The sequence below is a fragment of the Molossus molossus genome, unplaced genomic scaffold, assembly GCF_014108415.1.
Source record: "Molossus molossus isolate mMolMol1 unplaced genomic scaffold, mMolMol1.p scaffold_m16_p_10, whole genome shotgun sequence".
Classification (NCBI taxonomy): Eukaryota; Metazoa; Chordata; class Mammalia; order Chiroptera; family Molossidae; genus Molossus; species Molossus molossus.
This window is the reverse complement of record NW_023425345.1, coordinates 98,592,560-98,616,422: the sequence shown is the minus strand read 5'-3', so window position 1 is coordinate 98,616,422 and position 23,863 is coordinate 98,592,560. Positions and strand designations below refer to the sequence as shown.

The 23,863-nt window shown below is 49.2% G+C and overlaps 1 protein-coding gene across 1 annotated transcript; it reads left to right on the top strand.

Moving 5' to 3' along the window:
- Positions 1–474: 474 nt before the first annotated feature.
- On the top strand, positions 475–17,898 carry MEDAG (mesenteric estrogen dependent adipogenesis). The gene is made up of 5 exons (XM_036252369.1): positions 475–772; positions 10,830–10,939; positions 13,831–13,943; positions 14,373–14,658; positions 17,025–17,898. The coding sequence occupies exons 1-5, from the start codon at positions 495–497 to the stop codon at positions 17,147–17,149; spliced, it is 912 nt and encodes a 303-aa protein (XP_036108262.1). The 5' UTR covers positions 475–494; the 3' UTR covers positions 17,150–17,898.
- The last annotated feature ends 5,965 nt before the right edge of the window (positions 17,899–23,863 follow it).

Sequence of the window (23,863 nt, the reverse complement as noted above, 5' to 3'; positions counted from 1 at the left end):
CCCGGGGTGGGCCAGAGAGCGGGATCGGAGGTCCGGCTGTTTTCCGATGGCCCTGCGGAGGGGCGGGCAAGGGGCGCGCCCCCTCCAGTAGGAACGCACAGGTGCGGTGTCCTGGGCATGGGTGGGTGCTGGCGCCCTCCCAGCGCACCAAGGGCTGGACTCAACACCAAGGCCCTTGACCCCACCCCACCGCAGACGTCCGCCCAGCCCTGGGTGAGAAGTTGGGGACCCGGGGCGGGGGCGGGGAAGGGGGAGGCGGGATGAGTAACCGTTGGCCGCGGGCCGCTGTGGCCGGGCGGGAGCGCGCCAAGCTGTGAGTGGTGCGCCCTCGGCCTGGAGGCCTGGGGTCGAGCCCCGGCCGGGTGGGGCGGTACCAAAGGCGATAAAAAGGCCGCGCGGCGCCGGACAGCCTTCTCCGCTCCGGGCTGCAGCGCTCCTCCCGGGCGGGCGGGCGGCACCGGAGCAGGCGGACCTGGGACCTCAGGGGTGGCGGGATGGCGGCGGCGACGTGCGCACCCCCGGCCAGGCCCAGCCTGACCTCCATCTCGTCGGGGGAGCTGCGCAGCCTGTGGACGTGCGACTGCGAGCTGGCCCTGCTGCCGGTGGCCCAGCTGCTGCGCCTGCTGCCCGGCGCCCTCCAGCTGCGCGGGGACCAGCTCACTGTGCCCGGACCCGGGGAGCCGGCTGCCACGAGCGGGGGTTTCAACGTCTTCAGCGACGGTGTCGTGCGCCTGGACGGGCAGCTCTGCCGCCTCAACCGCTACATCAAGAGGTGGGTGCGCCACTCCTGCACCCTGGCCGCGGGGTCCCCAGGAGTCCCCACTGGCCTCCGCTCCTCGGTGCCCCGCGTCTTACTGCTGACGTCACCGGGGCCGCACGCTCTCCTGCGCGGGCTTTTCTGCGGCTTTTCTGCCCTTCGCCCGACACGTACCGCTGCGCTCGGAGCCGCCCCGGAGAGCGCCTTGCAGGCTCCAGGGAGCGCAGGGTGGGGAGCGCGTCACCGGCCTGTGATTCTCCCTTTCTGGCCCCTGAACTGCGTCAGATGAGCTCACACTGGGGGCACACCCTTCGGGGATGTTGACAGAAGAGAGACTCACACCCTGGCTTTAGATTGGGGCGGAGGGAGAGAGTGCTCCATCTCGTGCATTAGGAGCTTGATCCAGTGAGGGGACCTAGTGGAGAAGCAAGTAGAAGTTGTTTCCCATCTTCAGCCTCCCGTAGTGGTTCATATAAATGCATACATAAACAAACCACAGCTGAGAAGGCAGCAAAGCCCCATTCAATCTACTAACCCAGGGTCCTCTGGGTCCTGGCCAAACTAAGTGCTGCGTGCGAGTGTGCGTGTGTCGTGTTTGTGCTGGGAACTGACTGCCAGGAAGCGGGCAAGTGCAGTCTGGAGCTTGATTCAGAGTCGAGGAACCCCGCCAACTATTACTAAGCCTTTGCTACTGGGAAAGAGAGCAGCACTGTGCCATCCTGTGGGTGAGGTGGAGCCCAGAGGGCAAGCAAAGAAAGGACATATAAAATGTCTTCTTTGCCTCTGGGTTAGAGCGTTGGCCTGCGGACCAAAGAGTCGCGGGTTCGATTCTGGTCAAGGGGACGTACCTCTGTTGCGGTTAGGTTGCGACCCCTGGCGGTGGGGGAGGCAACCAATCGATGTGTCTCACATCTGTTTCTCTCTCTCTCTCCCTCCCCCCCTCCCGCCCACTCTGTCTGAAAATAAATAGAAAAATATCCTCCGGTGAGGATTAAAACAAATAAACAAAAAAACACAACTAAATAAAATGCCTTCTTCAAGCTGCTGGGAAAACCTTGCTTTCCACCCAAAGAGAATAAAGGCTTTGAATGCCTGAAAAACCACTCCCCGAACAAGAATTTCTTCCTTTCTTAGTAAATTGAAAATTCCAACCCATATGCAGGGGCCTAGTGGTGGTGGGGGGGCGGTGAATTAGAAATCAGATTTGCAAAGATTTAAAAGAAAGGTAACTATTGTATTTGAGAACAGAATATGAAAAATAAAAGCGCCCAGAATTAATTGAAGATACAGGTTAGGTGTTTGGCAGAGCCAGCCCCCGAGTCTCAGCGAACAGTGCTGCAACATTGCATGTGATTCTGAAGTCTGGTTATTCAACTCTGGCCTTTGAACCTCCTACATAAAACAAAATTCAACAGCAGTGGGACCTTGGCACTTAGGGTCCAGAATAAATGATGACCAGGCGACACAAACCAGGGGGCAAACTATTAGCAAATACAAGATTCTCGTCGTCTCAGCAATTGTGTGAGGGTTTTCGTGCCGCAGGAAGGAGCAAGGAGGACCCGGGAATAATTCTGGTGATGCAAGTAAGCCCCTGTCTCCCTCCTGGGGACATCCTGTGGTAGGGGACCTAGGCTTTTGTAACTGGGTGTGCAGTCCTGAGGGATGACTGGGAGGGGCCTGGAGTGAACTGGGAGAGCCTTCCAGAAAGAGCGGGAAGGCGGAGGTAGGGAGAGGCTTGCCCGCGGGTCAGGAGGTGGAAGCAGGGTCAGCGTTCTCACCTCCAAGGCCCTGCTCCTCAGCTCTTTCACATTTACCCAGTTGACTTTGGCCTTGGGGCCCGCTTACAACTTCCTCTCTCAAAATACTGCTCCAGAGCAGTGCTTTATTCTCTCCCTCCCTCCCTTCCTTCAATAAGCTTTGGCCAGTTTTACTAAAGAAACATTTCTCTCGATTTACTTGTACCAGTCTGTTCTGGCAGACTGCTGAAGGTCACGCCGTCTCCTGGGTCAGTACCAGCCAGTGTGCGCGCGCTGGTGTTTCTAGCAGGCTGTGCCCAGTCAGTGCCGTTTCCAGGGTGGTGCTGGCCGCTAGTTTCGGCCAACATGGAGTAGGACTCTCGGATTTCCCCAAAGCTGGAAAGTTTGCAAGGATGAACAGTTTCTGTTCGCCTTGTCTGTCATCTTTGGAGTTGGCTGTACCCCAGCACATACTTCCCACTTTTCACAACGAATTGGGGCCTGGAGCTGATGGACTCCAGGGACATTTTCATCTCTACAGCCACCGTGTTCCTGCGTTAGGTGTGATGGCCCCAATCCAAGGGCAGCCCAGAGGTGGCTGGGGATGGGATTGGGGGTCCAGAAAGCAAAGCGATAATTTTTTTTTTTTTTTGAATCCTCACTTGAGGATATTTTTCCATTTGTTTTCAGATTGAGTGGGAGGAAGGAAGGAAAGAAAGAAGGGAGGGAAAGAGAGAGAAAAACATTGATGTGAGAGAGATACATCGAGTGGCTGCCTCCTGCAGGACACCGACCAGGGCCAGGGACAAACTGCAACTGAGGTACGAGCCCTTGACTGGGAATCGAACCCTTGACTCTTTGGTCCGTGGGCCGATGCCCTAACCGCTGAGCCAAACAGGACAGGGCAAAGCGATAATTCTTAATCACTTTGGACTGTAGAGCTCCGGGGAATCAACCATATGTACACCTTATCCCCAGAATCACAGAGACACACCCAATGTTGCTGATGTTCGAGGAGTTGTGAGGTATTTGGATCCAGGGAATCCTTGCTCTGCTAATTTATTTTTTCATCACACAGATATTTGTGGTGTGGGATAAGCCCACAGGTCAAGCAGGGTGTTTCTTCAGGGCCTCGGAAGTGTGCTCTGTGGCTTTCACGGCCTTTCCCAAGGAACCGGAAAGGTGACGAGCTCCTGACATTCCTATGGTTCCCTCACTCAACTTACTCGCTTTGTTTTCTGATACTTTAACACTTGTCTACCAAGGTACCTGCTCAGTAACCCTAAGGCAGCGCAGGGGGGTGGGAAGGTTTCTCAGCTCCTGAGAGCCTGCTTTACAAACACTTTTCCTGCTTTGTGGGGTTGACAGCAGGATTTTTACTATTGTTTTCTTCCTTCAAGCTCTGGATTTCCATCCGTGTTACAAACAAAACCTGCTCAGGATACCAGCTGTAAATCACCATTAACTATCACACACACACCTTTTCCTGGGTGAGGTGTAAGAGCAAACACTGGGCAAGAGGAGCTCTAATCCCTGCCCGGCAGTGGTCCCCTCGTGTGAAAGAGGCTGCTTGGTTGATAAAAATAAGCCTGACGATAAGAACAGTGGCCACTGATGTTTGCTTGAGTGCAGGAACGAAGGGGCAGAGAGTCTCACAGCTATCATTTCACGAAGGCCTATGAAGCTGGCACTACCGTGTCCCCTTTGTGCAGGTGGGAAATTAGGGTGGGAGAGTTCGAGTACTGCGCCCAAGCAGGATGCTGGGGAGCCTGGGCTTACGGCTCCTGTGCAGCCTCGTCTGACTATGAGCCCGTGTGTTCAGCAAACCGCCTCGAACCTGAAATCTTTCTGCCTCGAACCTGGAATCTTTCTGCCTCGAACCTGGAATCTGTCTGCCTTGCTGCAGAGAGCAGCGGCCTTCTCATAAGTTTCCTGAATCTGCAGAAATTAACTGAAATGACATTGGCCAGTACTCATCATGTATAATCAAGCTAAAAGCAAAAATAAGTGCAGTGGTTGTAAAGAAGCCATTAAAAGCAGAGAGGTGACCCATTCCTGCCTGTGTCCAACCAGCTGTTGGATGGTGACAGTCACACTCGCTGGAAGGCAGCGGCCCGGGGCAGAGAGTGCAGGGGCTGGAGGGGAGACTCATGGAGGTAAAGCGCGGACCCTCAGGCAGGGCTGGAACATGGTTACAGTTTACTGGGGAAGCCTCACCCCCACCCGCAGTGGGAAGTGCTTGGACTCTGTCTGCCTGCCCAGGTCCACCTCTCAGAAGTGACCGTGGCCGAGGCCAGGAGGTGTGGAGGCCGTGACAGCCCCGTGCGCAGCGGGCAGCGCAGTCACCTGCCACAGCCGCACTCAGCGGGCTTCCGTCCTGACTGGTCTTCGGCCTTGGTCCCATGTTTGAGTCTTGGATTTGGTGACCTGCCCAGCTCAACGACCGCTGCACAGGACACAGAGTACTACTGATGAAGTAGTTGTCATTCTGTGTTGAGCTGTGATGTTTATGAGTCAGTCCCAGGAAGTGTGGACAGGCAGGAGGGCCAAGACCAGATGGCCTTGGTCGGAATCCGTGTTCCGCACTCTCTGCCTCGGGCTGGGAAGGCTACTTCAACTCTGCGACTCGGTGTCCTCAGCCTTAAGGCGAGGATGAAAATTTATCGCCCTGATAGGGCTGCTGTTCAGAATGAAAATTCATCAAGTCCTTAAAATAATGATTGGCACATATTGATTACCTGACAAACATTAGCTTTGATATTATTATTATTAAACAGTCCCCAAAGCCAAGTGCTTCACACACATAATCTTTCAGCCACTTTACGGGGTACCTTTTAGTTAGCTAGATTTTACAGGTGAGGAAATGGATCTTGGCAAGGTTAAGAGCCGCAGAGACAGAAATTAAATCCAGATCTGATGATCGAAAAGCCACAGCCTTTTCTGCCTTCTCTCCTCCTTCCTTCCCCTGGAGCCTTGCTCGGGACTGCCAGACACACTGGTCCACTTCCTGCTGCCAGCTCTCCTGGTGCTTGCCACGGCCTGCCTGGAGGCCCGGATGCAGCCACCCCACTGGCCCCGAGGCCCGGGGTCCCCATCATTCTCCTGCTTTGCCTGTCCATCAGCGGAGTGCTGGGCCGGACAGAAGGACCACTCTTCTGGTGCCTGTCTCAGCTCAATAAATAGTTCGAACCCAGGACCTCCCACTTTGCTGCTTCTTATTTAAATAGCTGGGACATAGCCCCGTGGAGAGCGGACACTGAACGCAGAGAACTGTGCATTCCTCGCGCGTTTGTGTGTTTGAATGAAGAACTAGTTTGTAAGCTTCTGAGTGGGAGGGACCATGGTTTAGACCGGTGTTTCCCACACTTTAAGTGCGGATGTATGTTCGGATTAAATAAACCAGGAGACAGGCCTTGGAATCTGCAGTTTCACAAGCTCCCACAGGATGCCAGGGCCGCTGGTCCAAGGGCCACGCTCTAAGCAACACGGTCTCAGACAGTTATCATTTCACATTGAAATGATACATCTTCTTATCTCTCTCCTCAGGGGACTATATGCTTTTTGAAAGCAAGATTGTTTCCTTTCTCATGTGTCCCCAGTGCCCAGCACATTGTTGTTGCTTAGCAAATGTTTACTGCATGCGTGCATGCATGAATGAATGAATGAGTGAGTGAGTGTGTGAATGAATCGTTCTTTGCACTATCACAGTGTTTTGCTGCACTGTGCATCAGTAACTGACGAATGGATGAATGAATGTGGTTATCCTTGATTCACTGCACAGACAGTATAGTGATAAATAAAAAATATTTTGCTAAATTTCACTAGAACAGGGACAAAAGAAGACTGGGAAGAAGTGAAAGGGAAGTCACTGTTTGAGAACGTAGGTGAGGCCCTGTATAAAGCTATCACATTAACACTAGAAACAGGAAGGCCATTCTGCGTGCTCCCAAGGGCAGGTCCCTGCAAGCTTTTGCTAGTGTAACAGCAAAGGATTGTGAACTCTCGAGCAATTTCTGGCTTCTACACAAGGGCTGTTCCAACATGTGTTTCTCTTTTTCTCTGCTCCTCTCTCCATATTTAAAAAATGAATACACAACCCTCAGATGGAAGCTATAGCTTTGAAATCCCATTCATCTTTGAGCAGCAAATTGTCAGAGCCAAGGGAAATTGGGAGCAGCTTTTCAGATCATGCTACAGATGGTGTGAAACCTGTGGGGACTACAGAATAAAGGAGGTGTCCTAGAAGGTGGGAGATCTTTCAGCCAGTCCTGATTTGCTAGAAGCAAAAATACAGTGTTCTTTCCTGGCCCCACCTTCCAGATATTGCCTTCATTAAGCTGTTCTCTTTAGCTTTTCAAGCGGAAAAGATGAGGACAGAAATTGGAGCAAGGGAGGAGAGAGTCTTGCTCCTTTATTCTCAGATACTCAGATGGTGCTCCTTTCCTGGATGAAGCCAGCCCTAGCTGGGTGTCAGAAGCTTGCAGAATGTCACTCACCCTGTGGCCAGCAGATTTGCCCAGGATTACAGACCCTAATCATGTTTGCTGAGCATCTACTATGGGCCTAAGTACAGATGTCAACACTATCTGCACTACATTGAATGGCCAAACAGAAGGCAATACTGTTGTGTCCCTTCATCAATGAAAGCACAGGTGCAGGCCAGTTAAGTAACTCACTCAAGGTCACAGTGGGTTGTGGCCATGGGATTGAGTTCACAGTCAGAGCATGAATTAGATTTTTTCATTTTGTTTTTTGAATCCTCACCCGAGGATATTTTTCTATTTATCTTCAGATAGAGTGGGAGGGAGGGAGAGAGAGAAATGTCTATGAGAGAAGGACATATCGAGTGGTTACCTCCTGCATGACACCGACCAGGGCTGGGGATGAACCGCAACCGAGGTACGTGCCCTTGACTGGAATCAAACCTGTGACTCATTGGTCCGCGGGCTGACGCTCTAACCTTCGCTGAGCCAAACTGGCCAGGGCAGATCTTTCCATTTTGAGTCACTATGTTCTCCATCACGGTGTTCTGCCTTTTGGGCTTTGGATTGGAGCCAGGTGTAAGAAGTTTCAGCCTAGCTTGGCCGGTGTGGCTCAGTGGTTGAGCGTCGACCCATGCAGCAAGAGGTCACTGGTTCAGTTCCCAGTCAAGGCACAGGCCCAGGGTGTGAGCCTGATCCCCAGTGGGGGGCATGCAGGAAGTGGCCAACCGATGTTTCTGTCTCATCGATGTTTCTATCTCCCTCTCTCTCTAACATCAGTAAAGAAAAAAATATATATTTTTAAAAGTTTCAGCCTAAAAGCATCTTGGGGCCAGGGTAAAAACAACAAAGAAATGGAGTTTAAAGGAACCATCTTCAGCTGTTTGCTTTTCCTCCCTAATGATAATTCAGCAAATATAACAAGTACCCAGTACACAGAAGTGGTATTTGCATTAGTAAAATCGGACCATAACTGGGAGGCTGGGAATAGATGACTGGAGGAGGCATTTCTTTCTTTTTCAAAAAAAAAAAAAATATATGTTTTTATTGATTTATTAGAGATAGAGGAAGGGAGAGAGAGAGAGATGGAAACATCGATGTGAGAGAGACGTCGATCAGCTGCCTCCTGCACGCCCCCTACTGGGGATTGAGCTCACAACCAGGAATCAGCCTGGGCCCTCAGTCCATGGGACCACGCTCAGCCCACTGCGCCACACCTGCCAGGCAAGGAAGTAATTCTTGTTTGTGACCAGGCTCAGTAAGCAGGGGCCTTGCCCCCATCGCTTGCCTGTGAGCCGGTTATCGGCACTGGTGACCCCTTTCCGCGCTCCGAGGCGCAGGGATAACTGCCGGTCTCTGCCACGATGTTAACAGGCCCGTTCCGATCCTGAAAGTGCCTCCGGGTCACCAAAGGACGATTCCATTACGTGGAGCAGAGCTTTATTACTCAGCGGAGCTCATCAGCCTCAGACTCTAAGAGACAAGGGTGACCCGTGCGTCGGTGCCCGGGCCAGGCGCTGGGTGGCTCCCGGACGCCCCGCCCGCTCCGAGCGGCCCACACCGGCGCTGGGGGCCCCGCGGAACTCCGGAGCGAACTGGTATTTCCACGCCCACTGATCATGTCTGAGTGGAGATTTTTACCTCTTTCCAACCAATGACACCTTGAGTCGGATGTCAACCGATTATATAGGCAGAGGTGAGTTTTGTCATTTGCATCATCAGAATAGTAATAAAAACTGCAGATTTGCTGGCTGCGCTGGAGAATGACAAGCAGACCATGGGTCTTGAGAGAGCAGAGGAGTCGCTCTGAGGACGACAGTATTACACGCTCAAGTGACTATGAATGATGTCCGCGATGAAAGGGCAGGCAGACTGCGAAATCCACCTTGGATGGCACCTGACTTCTGCCCTGACCGCGCCCCTGTCTGTGTGATGTTCCATCCACTCAGCCTTACCTTTCTCTTCTATTGCCGTGAGGGTTGTCTTCACCCCCTTCCTTCCTCTGCAGCTCTCCCCTCGCCCCTGCAAACACAGGCCTCGCTGGCCCCTCCCAGGCCCCTCTTACCTGCCCTCCAGGTCCTTGGCAGTGGAGAGATGGATGGCAGAGAGGATGGGGGAGCTCCGGGGGAGCCCGGTACGGCCACCCTCGTCCCCAGCCCCACTTCCTAGGCCCTTATCAGACGGGACAAGGCCCATGTGCATGCCTGCCTGGTATCCAGCACGTCTTAGGGACTACAGGAATGTCATCAAACGAATGGGTGAGGGCAAGTAAACCCAGCAGTGGTGGCCCCTTTCTTCTTCCTTCTCCTTTGCCTCCTTTCTCGAGCACTTTTGGAAGTTGGCCACTTGAGACAAAGAAGAACAGGAAATTCTCTCTCTGCTGACATGGAACGAAAGTGCTTCTTCCCTTCAGGCGCCCACCTCATCCCATTCTCCCTCCACGCTGGTGTACCCGGTGAGGGCAAGGGCAGGAGGGATGGAGACAGGGCCATGCAAAATCCCCAGTCTGCATTATCATACCCGGTCCACCCCTTGTCACTCCCCAGGTCCCCCACCCTTCTCCACTCCCACCCTCTTCTCCCCTACGCCTTCCCTCCTCACCAACACCCCGGACATCAACACCTGCACCCCTTTCCTCCCCTGTGCTGCCCCGCCCCCGCCACCTGACGACTACCAGTGCCCGAGGGTCGGGAGGTGGAGACTGTGCTAAAAGCCCAGTCAATCACAAGGCAGGAGGCATTTTAGAGGCTCCATCAGGGGTCAGGTTTTAAAAGCTCTCAAACCAGGTCTACCAAGCCCAGAGAAAAGGTAGTAACATATTTCTAAGAAGCCAAGCTGGGAGACACACACGCAGAAGCTGTGTTTTCCTGACTCAGGGCAGATAACCTCCCACGTGCTCTTGAGCCAGGTCTGGGTCAGGGTCCTGTGTGCTGGCCCCTCTAAGTGGGTGTGGGTCGTGGTGAAGGGAGGGAGGCTGCTGGGACCGTGGGCCACAGCGCCCTGCTGCCAGTAGCTCTCGGGGCTGTGATTTTCATGGCAGACACTGAAGGACAGGCCAGAGAGAAACGCAGGAGCCTCTCTGCCTTTGCCCAGGTGTCAGAAGCAGGCACGCTGCCATGTAGCAGAGGCAGCCACACCGCCGCAGGCTGGCATCCTCTCCGTGCACACGTCCCCACAGCTGGGCCGTCCATGGAACCAGCTCCGTGGGGAAGAGTCGCTGTGGCATCGTGGCCCTCAGCCTGCCGGACTGGATGCCGTTCAGACCGCCCACGTCAACATGGCACCTGAGCTCGGGTTTGGTTAGAAAATTAGCCATCTTCTTAAAGGAAGCTAATTTACACTTGGATCTGCCTTTTTATCAGGAGTGTGGGGACAGACCTAGAAAGACGGCTTGGGAAATGTGTCGAGTAGGGAGAGAAAGCTGACGTCCCGGAGATGGAGAAGGAAGGGAGAGTTGTAGGCGCACCAGTGATACGGGACAGCTGCCCTGGGGAGGGCCTAGCTGATGCCCTCATGGAGTGTAACTGGTTCTCGGTCCAGACAGAGAGCTCTGATAGCTTCGAGTGAACTCTTACACCCCAAAGACAGGTGGCACTGGCCATCATCTGAGAGCCAAGCCTTGGTGTCAGGCTACCAGGGACCATGGCCACCTTTGCATGTTGATCTTAGCTGACCAGGAGAGAGAGGGAGCTTTATTTATATGGTACAAAACACGGTTGCCTCTGCGGGGACATGTTTGAGGGGACTTCTCTCAAAAGGACCATGGCAGTGGCAGGCATCTGTCCAGACATCCCCTTCCTGACTCCGATGGGTGGGTGCATTGCGTTTGTAGTTATCTCTGCTTTTTTTTCTTAGATATGTGGAACTGACCAACTACTGCGACTACAAAGACTACAGGGAAACTATACTGAGCAAACCGATGCTATTCTTTGTTAACGTACAGACCAGAAAAGACACCTCAAAAGGTGGGTATCTAACTATTTTGGTGTGGTTCCGCCTTGCTGGGCTGTGGATTGTGGCCTGCTGATGGCAGAGAAATTGGGTGTGGAGGTAGCAGGGTGCATATCGGCTGGTGACAAGGCTGGAGCCAGAGGCCCGGAGGGTCAGGCCATCTGACGCACAGCAGAGCCTGCGGAACAAACCTCTGCAGGCGCCTGGCGCGGTCCATCTGTCTCCGAGTTTTCCTTCATACTTTCTGTGAGGCCGGAAGGGGGCTGACGTTCTGAGTTTGCAGGGGTTGCAGAAATGACGAGTGAGGACGATGAGGGTGGGTATTACTGTCTACATGGATGAGACACTAAGGTGTTCCAGGCTGGCTCTGACGCCGATCGGCCCCACAGGGCTCATTCAAACGGGAACATTTCTGAGCGTGAAAGGGGGTGCTGTTAAGAATTCTGCTGGGACTAACTCGGGCAAACCAGGATGCCTGGTCGCCCTACCTGTGGGGTACTTACAGTGTCCTCATGTTATAGAGGAAGAAACTAAGATTAAAAAAAATAAGCACCTGTAGATGCTTTTATGTCTCATGCTGTGATATTTGAATTTCAGTTTTAGAAATGTCTGTCTCTATGGTTTTTTCTAAGAAATCAGACTGGCTAGTAACAGCTTTATTAACTCAAACTCCAATATGAAAACATCTCAATTTCCCTTTCTTCCTCCTGCTCAGAGGGATACATGGGGGAAATCATAGACATAATGATAGAAATATAATTTCTGAAACCGATTGCAAAATCCCATTCTTAAAGTGAATCCAAGGTAATAAGAAAGGATCTATAGGTGCCAAAGAAAAGTACTTAAACATCCGTCTCATCCAGATTCCTGGAGTCGATTCTGCTCCTCTCTGTCAGAGCCATTCAGACTTCCCGCCCACTTCATCATTCAGTCCGGATGCCCTGGGCAGGAGGGGCCGGGGCGGCGCGCAGGACCTGGTAACGCCCGCCCGGTAGAGCACCTGAGCCCCCGATGCTGTTTGGCTTGATGATGGCCGGGAATCAGGAGAGCCCTCTCGGGATATAATTCACAGATGTATCACATGCACCTCCTGGTCCACCTCTCAGGAGGAAGCTTAAGTAAGAATAAGAGAGCTCTCTGTTTTAACATTTCAAGAAAGTGCAGGGAGTGGTACAAGGAGGTACGTGTGAGCGCCTCAAAGGTACACAGCTGTGTACAGAACTGGGTACAGAAACCCGGTGCTGGCTCATTGTGAGGAAAGCCACGGAATGAAGAGTCTGTGCTACAAATGTTTAATTCTGACGCGACATGTAAATTGTGAAGACTGTGATTAAGGTAGCATGATGTCTGGCCCTGCTGCTAGCCTGAACTGTACTTCCGTACAAATAGAAAAGGCCACCGTTAACTCAAGATGACTTACTAATTCTTCCCAGAAGTTGGTCACAATAAACATGCAAACAGCTGAGGTCTGTGACTGTGGACGGCCTTGTTCGAGCGGTGCAGCCCATATCCCCGGGGAGCGTGCTGGCCCTGAGCGTGTGCTGAGCCGAGAGGTCCGGGCTTGGTTTGTGTAAAAGTTAATTTAAAGTGTAAATAGCTTGCTTGTTTTGTTATATCTCATCTCAAAGAGGATGTAAAATAATTTATAGCTAAAGTGCCCAGCTCGGCCAGTGTGACTCGTGGTTGAGCATCGACCCAGGCACCAAGAGGTCGTCAGTTTGAGTCCCAGTCAGAGCACACGCCCAGGTTGTGGGCCTGATCCTCAGTGGGGGGCATGCAGGAGGCAGCCAATTGATATTCTCTCTCATTGATGTTTCTACCTCTCTCTCCCTCTCCCTTCCTCTCTCTCTAAAAAAATCAATAAAGAAATAAAGTATCCAAAAAAATACTTTGGGAGATAGACAGGGATAGGAAAACTAAGATGAAAAAGGCCAGTGTAAAGGTTAGTTCAAAATGTGTTCCTCAAGGTGTCACACCTGTTGTTGGTAGACCACAGGTTTGGGGCTCAAAGCCAAGGCAAAATGTTGAGTTCTCAAAATTGCCTAATGGCTGGTCCGTGGTGTTTAAATAGAGTCTGGCAGTCTATGTTCTGTCTCCCGAGAAAAAGCACTTGATTAATTAAGGGGTCTCTGGGGGCTGAAAAGTTAAGGAGTTACTGGTTAATAGTATTTCACATTTCCTAATGAGCAAACAACCTTGCCTTTGCTTAGATTATATAGGATTGGACAGAATTGGATTTAAGAGATTACAATAAAAACAAACAAAAGAACAAGAAAAGCACACACAAACTGAGACAACAACAAAAACCCAGGGATGCTAGCACACAGACATGACATTATCTGAGCAACGGGAGGGACTTTGTCTCCCCGCTGGGGATTGACGGAGGAGGGTCCGTCTCAGACTGACTTGATCCTTAGCACCCAGACCAGCCCTGTGGCAGAATGAAAGCCAGTGCTCGAGCAGAAGGGTTTGGGGAAGTGGGGAGGCAGGAGCAGCCTCCTTCCCTGGACTTGACTGAGTTTTTCTTTGCAAATGAGGACATGTTGGTGACCATCAGGTCGCTGCTTCAATATCCAGCAAGGCTGTGACATGACAACCAGCCATCCCGTGTTCCCACCTCAGCTCCCTGAGCCGCATACGCCCGTGGAGGCTCGGTTCTCCCCTCTGGTAATGACGGAGCAGACCTCCCGATGTCCCAGACAAAGGGACAAGTGCAGCCTCGGGGGGGCCTGCTTCCTTCACCTCGGAAATCTTTCTAGAAATCGGGTGAAGCTTTGCGGTGAGGGGGGCTAAAAATGAATAAAATCTGCAGATGAGGTGGGAATCACTGCGTTGTTCAATACTGAGAAATACATTTATGTCACCCATGCTCACTTCTTTTCGAATTCTGCTTCCGAATTTCTAGAAAGAACATATGCCTTCCTTGTGAACACCAGGCACCCCAAGGTAAGAAGACAGATAGAGCAGGGGATGGACATGGTCATTTCCTCGGTGATTGGAGAAAGCTACCGGCTCCAGGTGAGTGTGAGCCTGTCTGAGTCCGCGTCGGACCACCCAGGGAGGGGTTCGGGCACTTCATGCAGGGGGGCGTCCCTAAAGCTCCACTAGGACTTAGCTGGACCCAGACATCAGACTTTTCCTGTTGCATCATCACCACCACCAGTGAAATGAGCCCTTTCTAGCAGCTCATTAGAAATGGGGTGATAACGAATGTCAGCTTGACCGAGCACTTCTGTCGATGTAATATGATGCGCATGCATAGGTCTGTTTTGAAAAAGTTAAGGCAACTGCTTAAAAGTATCTGTCAGAATGAAAACGAAATAAGGGTGTAACATTTTGGACATTTGAGCAGTTATTTCTAGAATATGATTCTGTAGTAACAGAATTCTAGGCTCTAACACTGTCATTATATGCATGACATTCATCAGATGTTTCTCTCTCTTTCAGTTCGATTTTCAAGAGGCAGTAAAGAATTTTTTCCCTCCGGGAAATGAGGTGGTTAATGGAGAAAATTTGAGCTTTAGCTATGAATTCAAAGCTGACGCATTATTTGATTTTTTCTATTGGTTTGGGCTCAGCAATTCCACTGTAAAGGTGAATGGAAAAGTTCTGAATTTGTCAAGCACAAGACCAGAAAAGAAGGAGACAATTAAATTATTTCTGGAGAAAATGAGTGAACAGTTAATTCGCAGGAGCAGTTTCTCTGACCGAAAATTCAGCGTAACTTCCAGAGGTATGTCAAAGTTCTCATAGTTAAAGAAAAGTGTCGAATGGTATAATGGGAGAGGTAAGCCAGTCAATGAGAAAGGTAAGGCCTCTTGATGAAGGGGAAATAGAACATATTCCGTGATTCAGAAAGTAAGACGTGAGACATGTTTACTTCCCAAGTGAAACAGAGCAACTTCCTGTTTGCACTCCTTAAAGTTTCTTGACGTAGACGTTACATTGTGCAGAAAATAATTTTTAAAATATTATTAAGTCAAATACATATTGATGCTCACTTGAATGCTGTTAACATTTATTTAAATATTATGAAAGAGTGATGCTTTCCTGAGGTGCACATTCTGGACAATAGAATGTGGACAAAGGTGTCAGCTGGAGGAGGAGTCCACATGGTCGATAGCTATTAATTTTACATCAATAAGAAGAATTGGTTCTGCCTGGCTGGTGTGGCTCAGTGGTTGAGCATCGACCCATGCACCAAGAGGTCACCAGTTCGATTCCTGGTCTGGACACAGGCTTAGGTTGTGGGCCCGATCCCCAGTGGGGGGCATGCAGGAGGCGGCCAATCGATGTTCTCTCATTGATGTTTCTATCTCTCTCTCCCTCTCCCTTCCTCTTTCTCTAAAAATTAATAAAGAAAAAAAATTTTTTTTAAATTGGTTCTGGCCAGGTGGCTCAGTTGGTTAGAGCATTGTCCTTACACCGAAAGGTTGCAGGTTCAATTCCAGTCAGGGCACATACCTAGGTTGTAGGTTTGATCCCCAGTCGGGGTGTGTATGGGAGGCAACTGAATATGTTTCTCTCTCTCTCCCTCCCTTCCTCCCCACCTCCTTCCCTTCCTTTCTCTCTCTCTAAAACCAATAAACATATCCTCAGGTGAGGATAAAAAAATTGGAAGGGTTCTCCAGGGTTTGTAAGATGACACTGCATGAATGACATATTTATATGTGGCACATTTGGGATTCTGACACCCAGGGTCTCCTCCCAGGAGCCGAGGAGACTTGTCAGACAGGGTGGCCAAGCGGAGGGCGAGCTCATGTCTTCTCTGGGCCATTTTCTTTCTCCTGTGCCAGTTGGGCTGGAAAGCAACTTCCTTGAACCAGGACTTTTGCTGCTAATTCCAACAAACAGACAAAAGCAAACAAACAAAAAACCACCAGTCTCTATGAACCTACAGTTTTCAAAAAGTCCAAATGTGAAACACAGAATCGTCATTAATTGTATTTAGTAACAGTGGCTTTCTTCTGATGTTTTCAGCAAAAATGCTTACCCTAGCTGTTTCCTACCTTGGAAGTAGCGGCTGTCTCTTTTTCCTTCTCTCTCCCTCCTCATCCTCCTCTCTCTTTCCCTCTCTTCCCTCCCTCCACTCTCTCCCTATGTCTACCTCTCCCTCCTCCTCCTCCTCTTTCTCTCCTTCTACCCTCTCCCCCCTCTCCTACGCCCCCTCTTCCGTCTTTCTCCCCCTCTCTCTTCTCCCCCCTCCCTCCTTCCCTCCATGTTGCTTTAGCTTTCTGTGTGGTGTTCCTTACAAAGATGCCTTTGTGCCCTGCTCCACTGTAGCTATACACGTGTGTGTACATGTATGAGTGTGAGTATGTACATGTGTGTGCATGTGTGTCTGTGTGTGCCTGTGTGTGTGTGTGTGTGTGTGTGTGTGTGTCGGGGGTGGGTTATGCTGATTTTTGGGGGGAGAGCGGCTTGCCAGGTTGTGGCTGTCCCAGTTGCCTGGTCCTTCCTGTGACACCCTCCAGCCTCACCCACCACCACAGCAGCCTGGGTGGGGTTTACTGCTTCACCATCGCCACCCTCTGTCCTGTAGGCTGCGCAGGGTGTCCTCTGCCGTCCCGGGGACACCAGAGGCAGGTGAAGTTGGGCAGTGCTTTCTTGAACTCTACCCTGAGTCAGCCCTGGGCCACTTGCACTCCAGAGCAGTGGGGAAGAGTTCTTCAAGGCTGGCCAGAGCGGTTACTATGCATGGCAGAGGGCACAGCCAAAATGCATCAGTGACCTGGCAGGTGCATCAAACCCCGCCTCCGCTGGCCCTGCCTGGGGGTATCAGTCAGCCCAGCTCCACCCCCTTCTCAAAGCCTGGCCTTTGTCCTGGGCTGTCCCACTGTTGGGCCTTTGGTCATCAGTGATAAAGGGTTCATGGCACTCACTGCAAATCTCCAGCCCATGGAAAAGCAAAGGGTAACCCAGGTGCTACTGCTAAACCAAATGCGACCCATCTCTATTGAGCTCCTGAGTATTTCTAAGGACGCTAGAGTCTCTCTCCACTGTTGAAATGGTTCCTTGAATTATGTACGGGCTCCAAAGGCGCTGTGGGTTTGCTGCTATTCTCCAGTGATGGTGACAATGCCTGTTCACTTCTTTCAGGCTCAGTAGATGACGTCTTTAACTGCAGCCTGTCACCCAGATCATCCTTGACGGAGCCTCTTTTGGCAGAACTGCCATTTCCAAGTGTTCTGGAATCTGAAGAGACACCTAAGCAGTTTCTCTGATTGGACTGATGGCCTCGTTCCTCCTCCATCCAGGCCAGCTGAAGGTGGGAGGGAGGCAGGATGAGGTGGGAGGCAGGCCTTCCATCCTCTGGTCCACCCTCTGCTCCTCGGAGCGCTCCCGTCACATCCTGTGGGTGCCACCCTGGCAGGCCCCCACAGCTGACCTCAGGATGGGAGGGCACTGGCCCTGTGGCCAAGGTAACCTCTCCTTTGAACACTTCTCCAAAGAGGCAGAGGGCCCGGTGGGTTCTGCCATCCTGAGTGCTTTGCGTAGGACCTTGGCATTCTAGGAGAGCCCCCAGTCTGCCTCGGGTGTTGACAGTGTCGCTTCACAAATCAGGGTTTGGCCCTCTGCTTGGGACATCCTTGTCTGAACCCGAATTCCACTAGCATGGGGTTAGCCGTGCTGCTCTCTTGCAAACTTGGCTGGGCAAGAGCCTCTGACACCTTTCACTGGAAGGTGAGTGTGTTTCTCATCCTGCCTTAGGAGAACCATTCCAGGTAAGGTTTGCCGGGACTGGCCTGGTTGACAGGATGGCAAGCCCGCCCCCTGGTGCCTAAAATTTGAACTCCCTTGGCCTCCCTCCTAACAAAGTGGCCTGTGTAGGAAGAAGCCAGGTGATGTGCAACCAAACAGTGACAGGGGATGAATAATGATTACAGCAGTGTCCTCTTTATTGAAAGCACCTTATGTCAGTTGGGTATTTTTTGTACTTTTTTATTGAATTTATTGGGGTGACATTGGTTAATAAAATTATATAGGTTTCATGAGTACCATTCTATAATACATCATCTGTATATTGTATTGGGTATTCACCACCCCAAGTCTTCTTCCATCACCATTTCTCCACTATACTAGTTGAGTATTTTAGATAAGCTTTTAGCAATCCTAACACTAAAAGCAAAATTAAAAAAAAAAGCTATGACATTACCACAGTGCATTGTTCTATCAATCCACTTCTCACCGCATAGCTACAATGGAGTTCTTCAAACAGAAAAAAAAAATTCGATCTATATATAAAACTTGCATGAATGAATCACTCCATATGCTTCTAATGAGGAAGACTTATGGGTCCTGAGTATCATTTTTCTGTCCTTTAAAAAACAAGTCCCTGCATTTCAATAGCACTACCGATTGTCTTTTCTTTTATATTTGAAATGGTATGTACTATCTTTGTGCAATTAAAACTTTACCACTCAACGCAGAATTAATTACATTTGTGACCAAGTGTGTGTGTGTGTGCTCTTTCCAGTGTGCCTTGTGTGTCTGCCTGGGATCTTACTAAATTACAAGGGGGACCGTGGTCTTCACAGCCGCTGTCCAGGGCCTTTGAGGAGCTGGGCTATGCAGTATTTGGAGAAAAGACAGAAAATCTGATACGATCTTTCAGAAAAGAGAATGCTTCTGAGTTAACAGAAGAGGATAAACAGTCTCTAGTCAACTCAGTCCCAAATGACGAGTATTTCCAATAAAACACATTTTATGCCAGGACAAACCAACCTTGGGTGAATATCAAATATTAAATGCTTTCCAAAGGAAATAGAAACCATTTGCAAAAGTTGACAAAGAAGATTTTTTGAGAGTAGCTGAGTTAAGAAAATCCATCAGTAATCACTCCAGGAATGAACTAAAAGGTTGGGGAGTTTTCTTTTATTTAAAAAAAAAAGTGCCAATCAAGTGCAGTCATTCATTCAATATTCACTCAGCAAAATTTCATCGACTGCCTATAAGGAAATATATACCATGCTAATGTATTTTACTAGTAAATGTCATGGGGAAGTGATATTGGGCAATCTTTAAAATGGAATCTTCCTGGGTAAAAGCAGCCTCAATCTGGGTGTAAATGACCAAATTCAGAAACTTTAACAGTTTAAGATCAATAGAAATCTATAGGACAATAGTAACCTAAATGGTTCATCCATTCAACCTGTTCATTCATTCATTCATTCATTCAACACATCTGACTGAGTGCCTACTACGTGCAGTACACTGAGGGGCTGCCGGCACATAAAGGTACCTAAAGTGTGGCCCAAGCTTTCAAGGACCTTCCAGTCCTGTAAGAGAAGACAAGCTGTGGAGAACAATAAAATAAGTGCTATGAGATAAGTTCAAAATGGAAAACATCTACAATGTTTATGATCCAATTTTGGAGATGAAATTAATGATGTATTACTGTAAACTTTAGTTTTAAAAAAAGTCTGCAAGGGTTGATTTATCAAAATGACTGATTTAGCTAAGCTCTCAGTGAAAGTCACCTTGGAGGCTAATATTTATTTTAACAAGAATGCAAATCTAGCCCCGGCCTGAGGATCAAAGGGTTTTAGGTTTGATTCGGGTCAAGGGCACATACCTGGGTTGCAGGTTTGATCCCTAGCCCCAGTTGGGATCATGCGGGAGGCAACCAATGGATGTGTCTCTCTCTCCCTCACTCCCTTCCACTCTCTCCAAAAATACATGGAAAAATATCCTTGAGTGAGGATTAACAAAAATTAGAATGTAAATCTGGACATTATCTACAGATGAGGGAGTTTTCTTCTCATTAGCTCAGGGTGAAAGTTTGATTCTTAGCTAAAGGATAATATTGCTCAAAACGACTTTCTACTTTAATTATCAACTGAAATATCATTTTGCCATTTCAAATAATCTATCGTCAAAGAGCAAAGCTATATCCCTACTTAAGAAATTCAGAAGAATGTGTGTCCATTTATAAAGGGAACCTCTAAAGAATTCAAAAATGCTTTAAGCAATGACAATGTCATTAAAATAAATGATTACTTTTGAAGAAGAGTACATTTATTTGGATGGGTAAATGCTGGTATAGCGGATTTAAAATGAGTGGTTGCACTTGATATTCATCACTTGAATAAACTTTTATAAAAATTGAATTTATGGGGGTGATATTGGTTCACAAAACCCTACAGGTTTTAAGTGTATAACCCAATGAAACATCATCTGCACACTGCATCAAGCACTCACCGCCTCCTCCCCCCCCCCCCGCCCGCTCCCCTCCCCCAGCTCCCTTTCCCTCTGGCCATCACTGTGCCATTGTCTGTGCCGATGTGTTATGTGCATATGTTTTATTTTTTGCTAAACTCTTCATCTTCTTTTATTAAGTTCCCCTCTCCCTGCTCCCCTCTGACAGCTGTCAGTCTGTCCCGTGTATCCATGCCTCTGTTTCTGTTTGTCAGTTTATTTTGTTCATTAGTTTCCACATACAAGTGAGATCGTATGGTATTTGTCTTTCTCTGACTGGCTCATTTCACTTAGCATAATACTCTCCATGATCATCCATGATGTGGCAGAAAGATTTCCTTCTTTTTCATGGCCATGTAGTAGTCCATTGTGTACATGTACCACAGCTTTTTTACCCACTCATCTACTGATGGACACTTGGGCTGTTTCTAGATCTTTGTTATTGTAAATAACGCTGCTATGAACATAGGGGTGTGTATATTCTTTCTTATTGGTGTTTTAAGATTCTTAGGACGTATTACCAGAAGTGGATTGCTGGGTCAAAAAGTAGTTTCATTTATAATTTTTTGAGGAAACTCCCTTCTGTTTTCCACAGTGGCTGCGCCAGTCTGCATTCCCCCGAACAGTGCACAGGGGTTCCCTTTTCTCCGCACCCTCGCCAGCACTGCTCATCCTGGGCCAGCCCCCTGAACCTGTCTCCAGCGCCCTCCTTCCTCTGACTTCCCAGGGAGCAAAGCAGCCCCGCCGGGCTCTCCTGCTGTTCGTCTCTAAGCCCTTCCTCGCCTCACTGCCCCCAGCTCTAATGAATGTGTCCTCGTAGTCACCGAGACTCATGCTGTGAATCTTACCCACACGAATTTAAGAACCACACACCGCCCACTAGCCCTGGGCCGACCTGCTAGGGCCCAGTCCCCTTTCTGGTAACAGCGCCTCCCCGTCCAAGGCATCAGGGAGAACTCAGCTCAGACATTTCCTCTTCTAGAACAGCCTCCCCCAGCTCCCATAATGCCCAGGGCTTCGCCCTTAATGTCATCATGCAGCTCAGCTCCAGTGCGTAGTAGTCGGTATTTGTGAAGGGAAAGAAGAAAGGAAAAACGTTCTGCTTTATCATTGAAAGGGGCTGCCTCAAGCAATCCAAACTCAAAGGCAGGAGGCCTCCTACCCTGTGCTGTAGTGCTCACAGTAAAATGAACCTGTCCCCAAAATCCATTTCAAAGTAGAAATAAATGATAAAAAGAATAGAGATCAGAATAGTAGTGATACCATTGCAATAACCGGATTGTTTTTAACAGGAAGGGAGTGAAGGGGAGCCTGGATAACACAGGCATGGCATCGATACAGCCTTGCCAGAAAGCTGGAGTTAACACTCACCAAGTCTGTTCCCTGCGGGTTGAGGGGAAGGGACTGGACAAAGGCAATTTAGAAACATGCCCAGTAAGGTCTGAGTGACGTGGGAAGGTGCTTTACCTGTCTGTCACACCTGGCAACAAATCAGTGGCCAGAATAGGTGTGGCCACTGTAAGCACACAAAAGCTGAGATACATAATCCCCTACAAAGGAAGTTCTCTCTTCCTCTCTCTTGGCACTCTGCCCTCCTGCCCTCTTGGGACTCCTGTTGCAGGGGGAGTGTTCCCCTACATTCACCATGTGGCCCACAGCCATGTGGATGCCATATGGTGGACTGATGAACTAAATCTTGCCTGATACTGAACTGAATCCAGTTGCAACATGGAACAGAAACTCTGGACACTGGCCCCATTTCTAGCTCTGCTAAATCCATAGTTTCCCCTTTTCCAAAAATGGAGTAAGGGACATGGGACTTTACCACCCAAGGGATATAATCCCATGCCAATAAAAATCATTCATTCTCTTGCCCTGGCCGGTTTGGCTCAGCGGTTAGAGCGTTGGCCTGTGGTCCTGAGAGACCCGGGTTTGGTTCCCACTAAGGGCATATACTTTGGTTGCAGTTTGTCCCTGGTTTGGTCATGTGGGTGGCAACCACTCAATGTGTCCCTTTCACGTCAATGTTTCTCTCTCTCTCTCTTCCTCCCACTCTGTCTGAACAAACAAACAAACAAACAAACAAAAAACAAAAAAAAACGGAAAATGTCCTTGAGTGAGGAAAAAAAAAATCATTAATTCTCTCATGCAAGACTGAGAACATTCCTTTTCAAAAAATATCTCAAGAGCTACCCCACGACCATGAGTGTCGGGGAAGTCTGGCCCATTTGTTTCTCCTGCAACAGTAGTAAGACAGAGCAGTAAGACCTTAGGTTTGTGTGGCTTTACAATTTATAAATTGTTGTGAGAAGTATTCATTTTTACAGCCTGGAGGTGGGTACTAGTAGACTCATTTTACAGAGGAAGAAACTGGGGCTCAGAGAAATTTCTGCTTTAGCCCAAGCGCCCCTAGGCAGAAAGTACAAGGAGCTCTCCATTCAGTGTGAACCCCACCATTTCTCAACTTACCCAGGAGGAGACAAATCATATTAATAAGAATTTGCTGGTAAAATTCTATATACTCACTGCTCTATTTTTAAAACTACATTTCTCTTCAATTATGTTATGGTAATTAGCTCTCTGTTTCCAGATGTTATACTCTGTTATTGGGTGTTACTTTCTTAATTTAGATGCCACTACTAAATCCTAACTTAGACTCATTCCTTTCAATAACATCAACAGCAGTCTTTGCCTTCTAATGTGTTCCATCATTCACTGCTATGAAATTTGAGAGCCTAGAGTGTGTTCTATTCATTCCATTATATTGACAAGACTCAAGTCTCAGAACATGCTGGTTTAGATCATAATTTTAAAGAAATTTCCTGCATATATACTTGGAATCCTTCCTTTGATGCCTATTCTGTGTCCTTTGGCAAACCTCTTTCATTCAACTGCACTGTTCCCCTAAGGTCCTATATTAGAATAACCCTTTAAAGATAAGGAATGGTGTAAATTACTTTCTAAACAGGCTGCCAGCAGTCTCCACTTACTGTCTTCTCTTTGCATCCACAGGTGGGAGGGGGGGATAGCTGTGTCCTACCCTGGAGGCATCAATGTTACTAAGCACCTACTATGTGTCAAATTACCAGGTGGCTGCCAGGAATATGAAGATAAAACCCTCCACATCCTGGGAAAACTGTAACATACATGGGGTGAGAGACACAGTCTCAGATGCAGGGTCAGAAGAAAGACAAAACACATGGGGCATGGCGTTTGGGGAGGATGGTGTCACAAACTTGCCTGCTGGCTCCTGTTCCCAAGGACACAGTTCACCCTCCTGTCCTCTCCTCATTCCGGTTGGGGATGACCTGCCTGGGAGCATGAGATTACCTCAGGAACCCTGGTTCTGGTTCTACCTACAGGAGACTCCTTGTGACTGTCCTCTTGCTTGGTTTCTACTTATTGCAAAGTTCTGTGACAACTTCACCCTCTTTTGCTTAAGCTGAAAGCTATGAATAAATGAAACTTTGCGGCTGAAAATCTAACAATGTCTCTTTCTCTTCCATCTACTCCCCTTTTGTTCCTGTCCCCAGATACACAAGACAATGTTTCAGAAAGCTATACAAATACTTGAAAGCCAGGCATCTGTAATACCGGACTCACATCTCCTTGCTTTCCACACCTGGCCCCCAGCCACTGCACAGGTTCGCTGGGGCTGAGCGCAGCACAGCTGACCCGTGTCTCCATGGCGACGCGTCACAAAGCGTGCAGCGCCCCAGGACGGATGGGCTGGAACAGGC

Bases quoted from the DNA above. Each gene is read 5' to 3' on its own strand.
- MEDAG (XM_036252369.1), top strand. From the start codon at position 495: ATGGCGGCGGCGACGTGCGCACCCCCGGCCAGGCCCAGCCTGACCTCC. The intron at 13,944-14,372 runs GTGAGTGTGAGC...TCTCTCTTTCAG, and splicing joins GAGAAAGCTACCGGCTCCAG to TTCGATTTTCAAGAGGCAGT. The intron at 14,659-17,024 runs GTATGTCAAAGT...CACTTCTTTCAG, and splicing joins ATTCAGCGTAACTTCCAGAG to GCTCAGTAGATGACGTCTTT.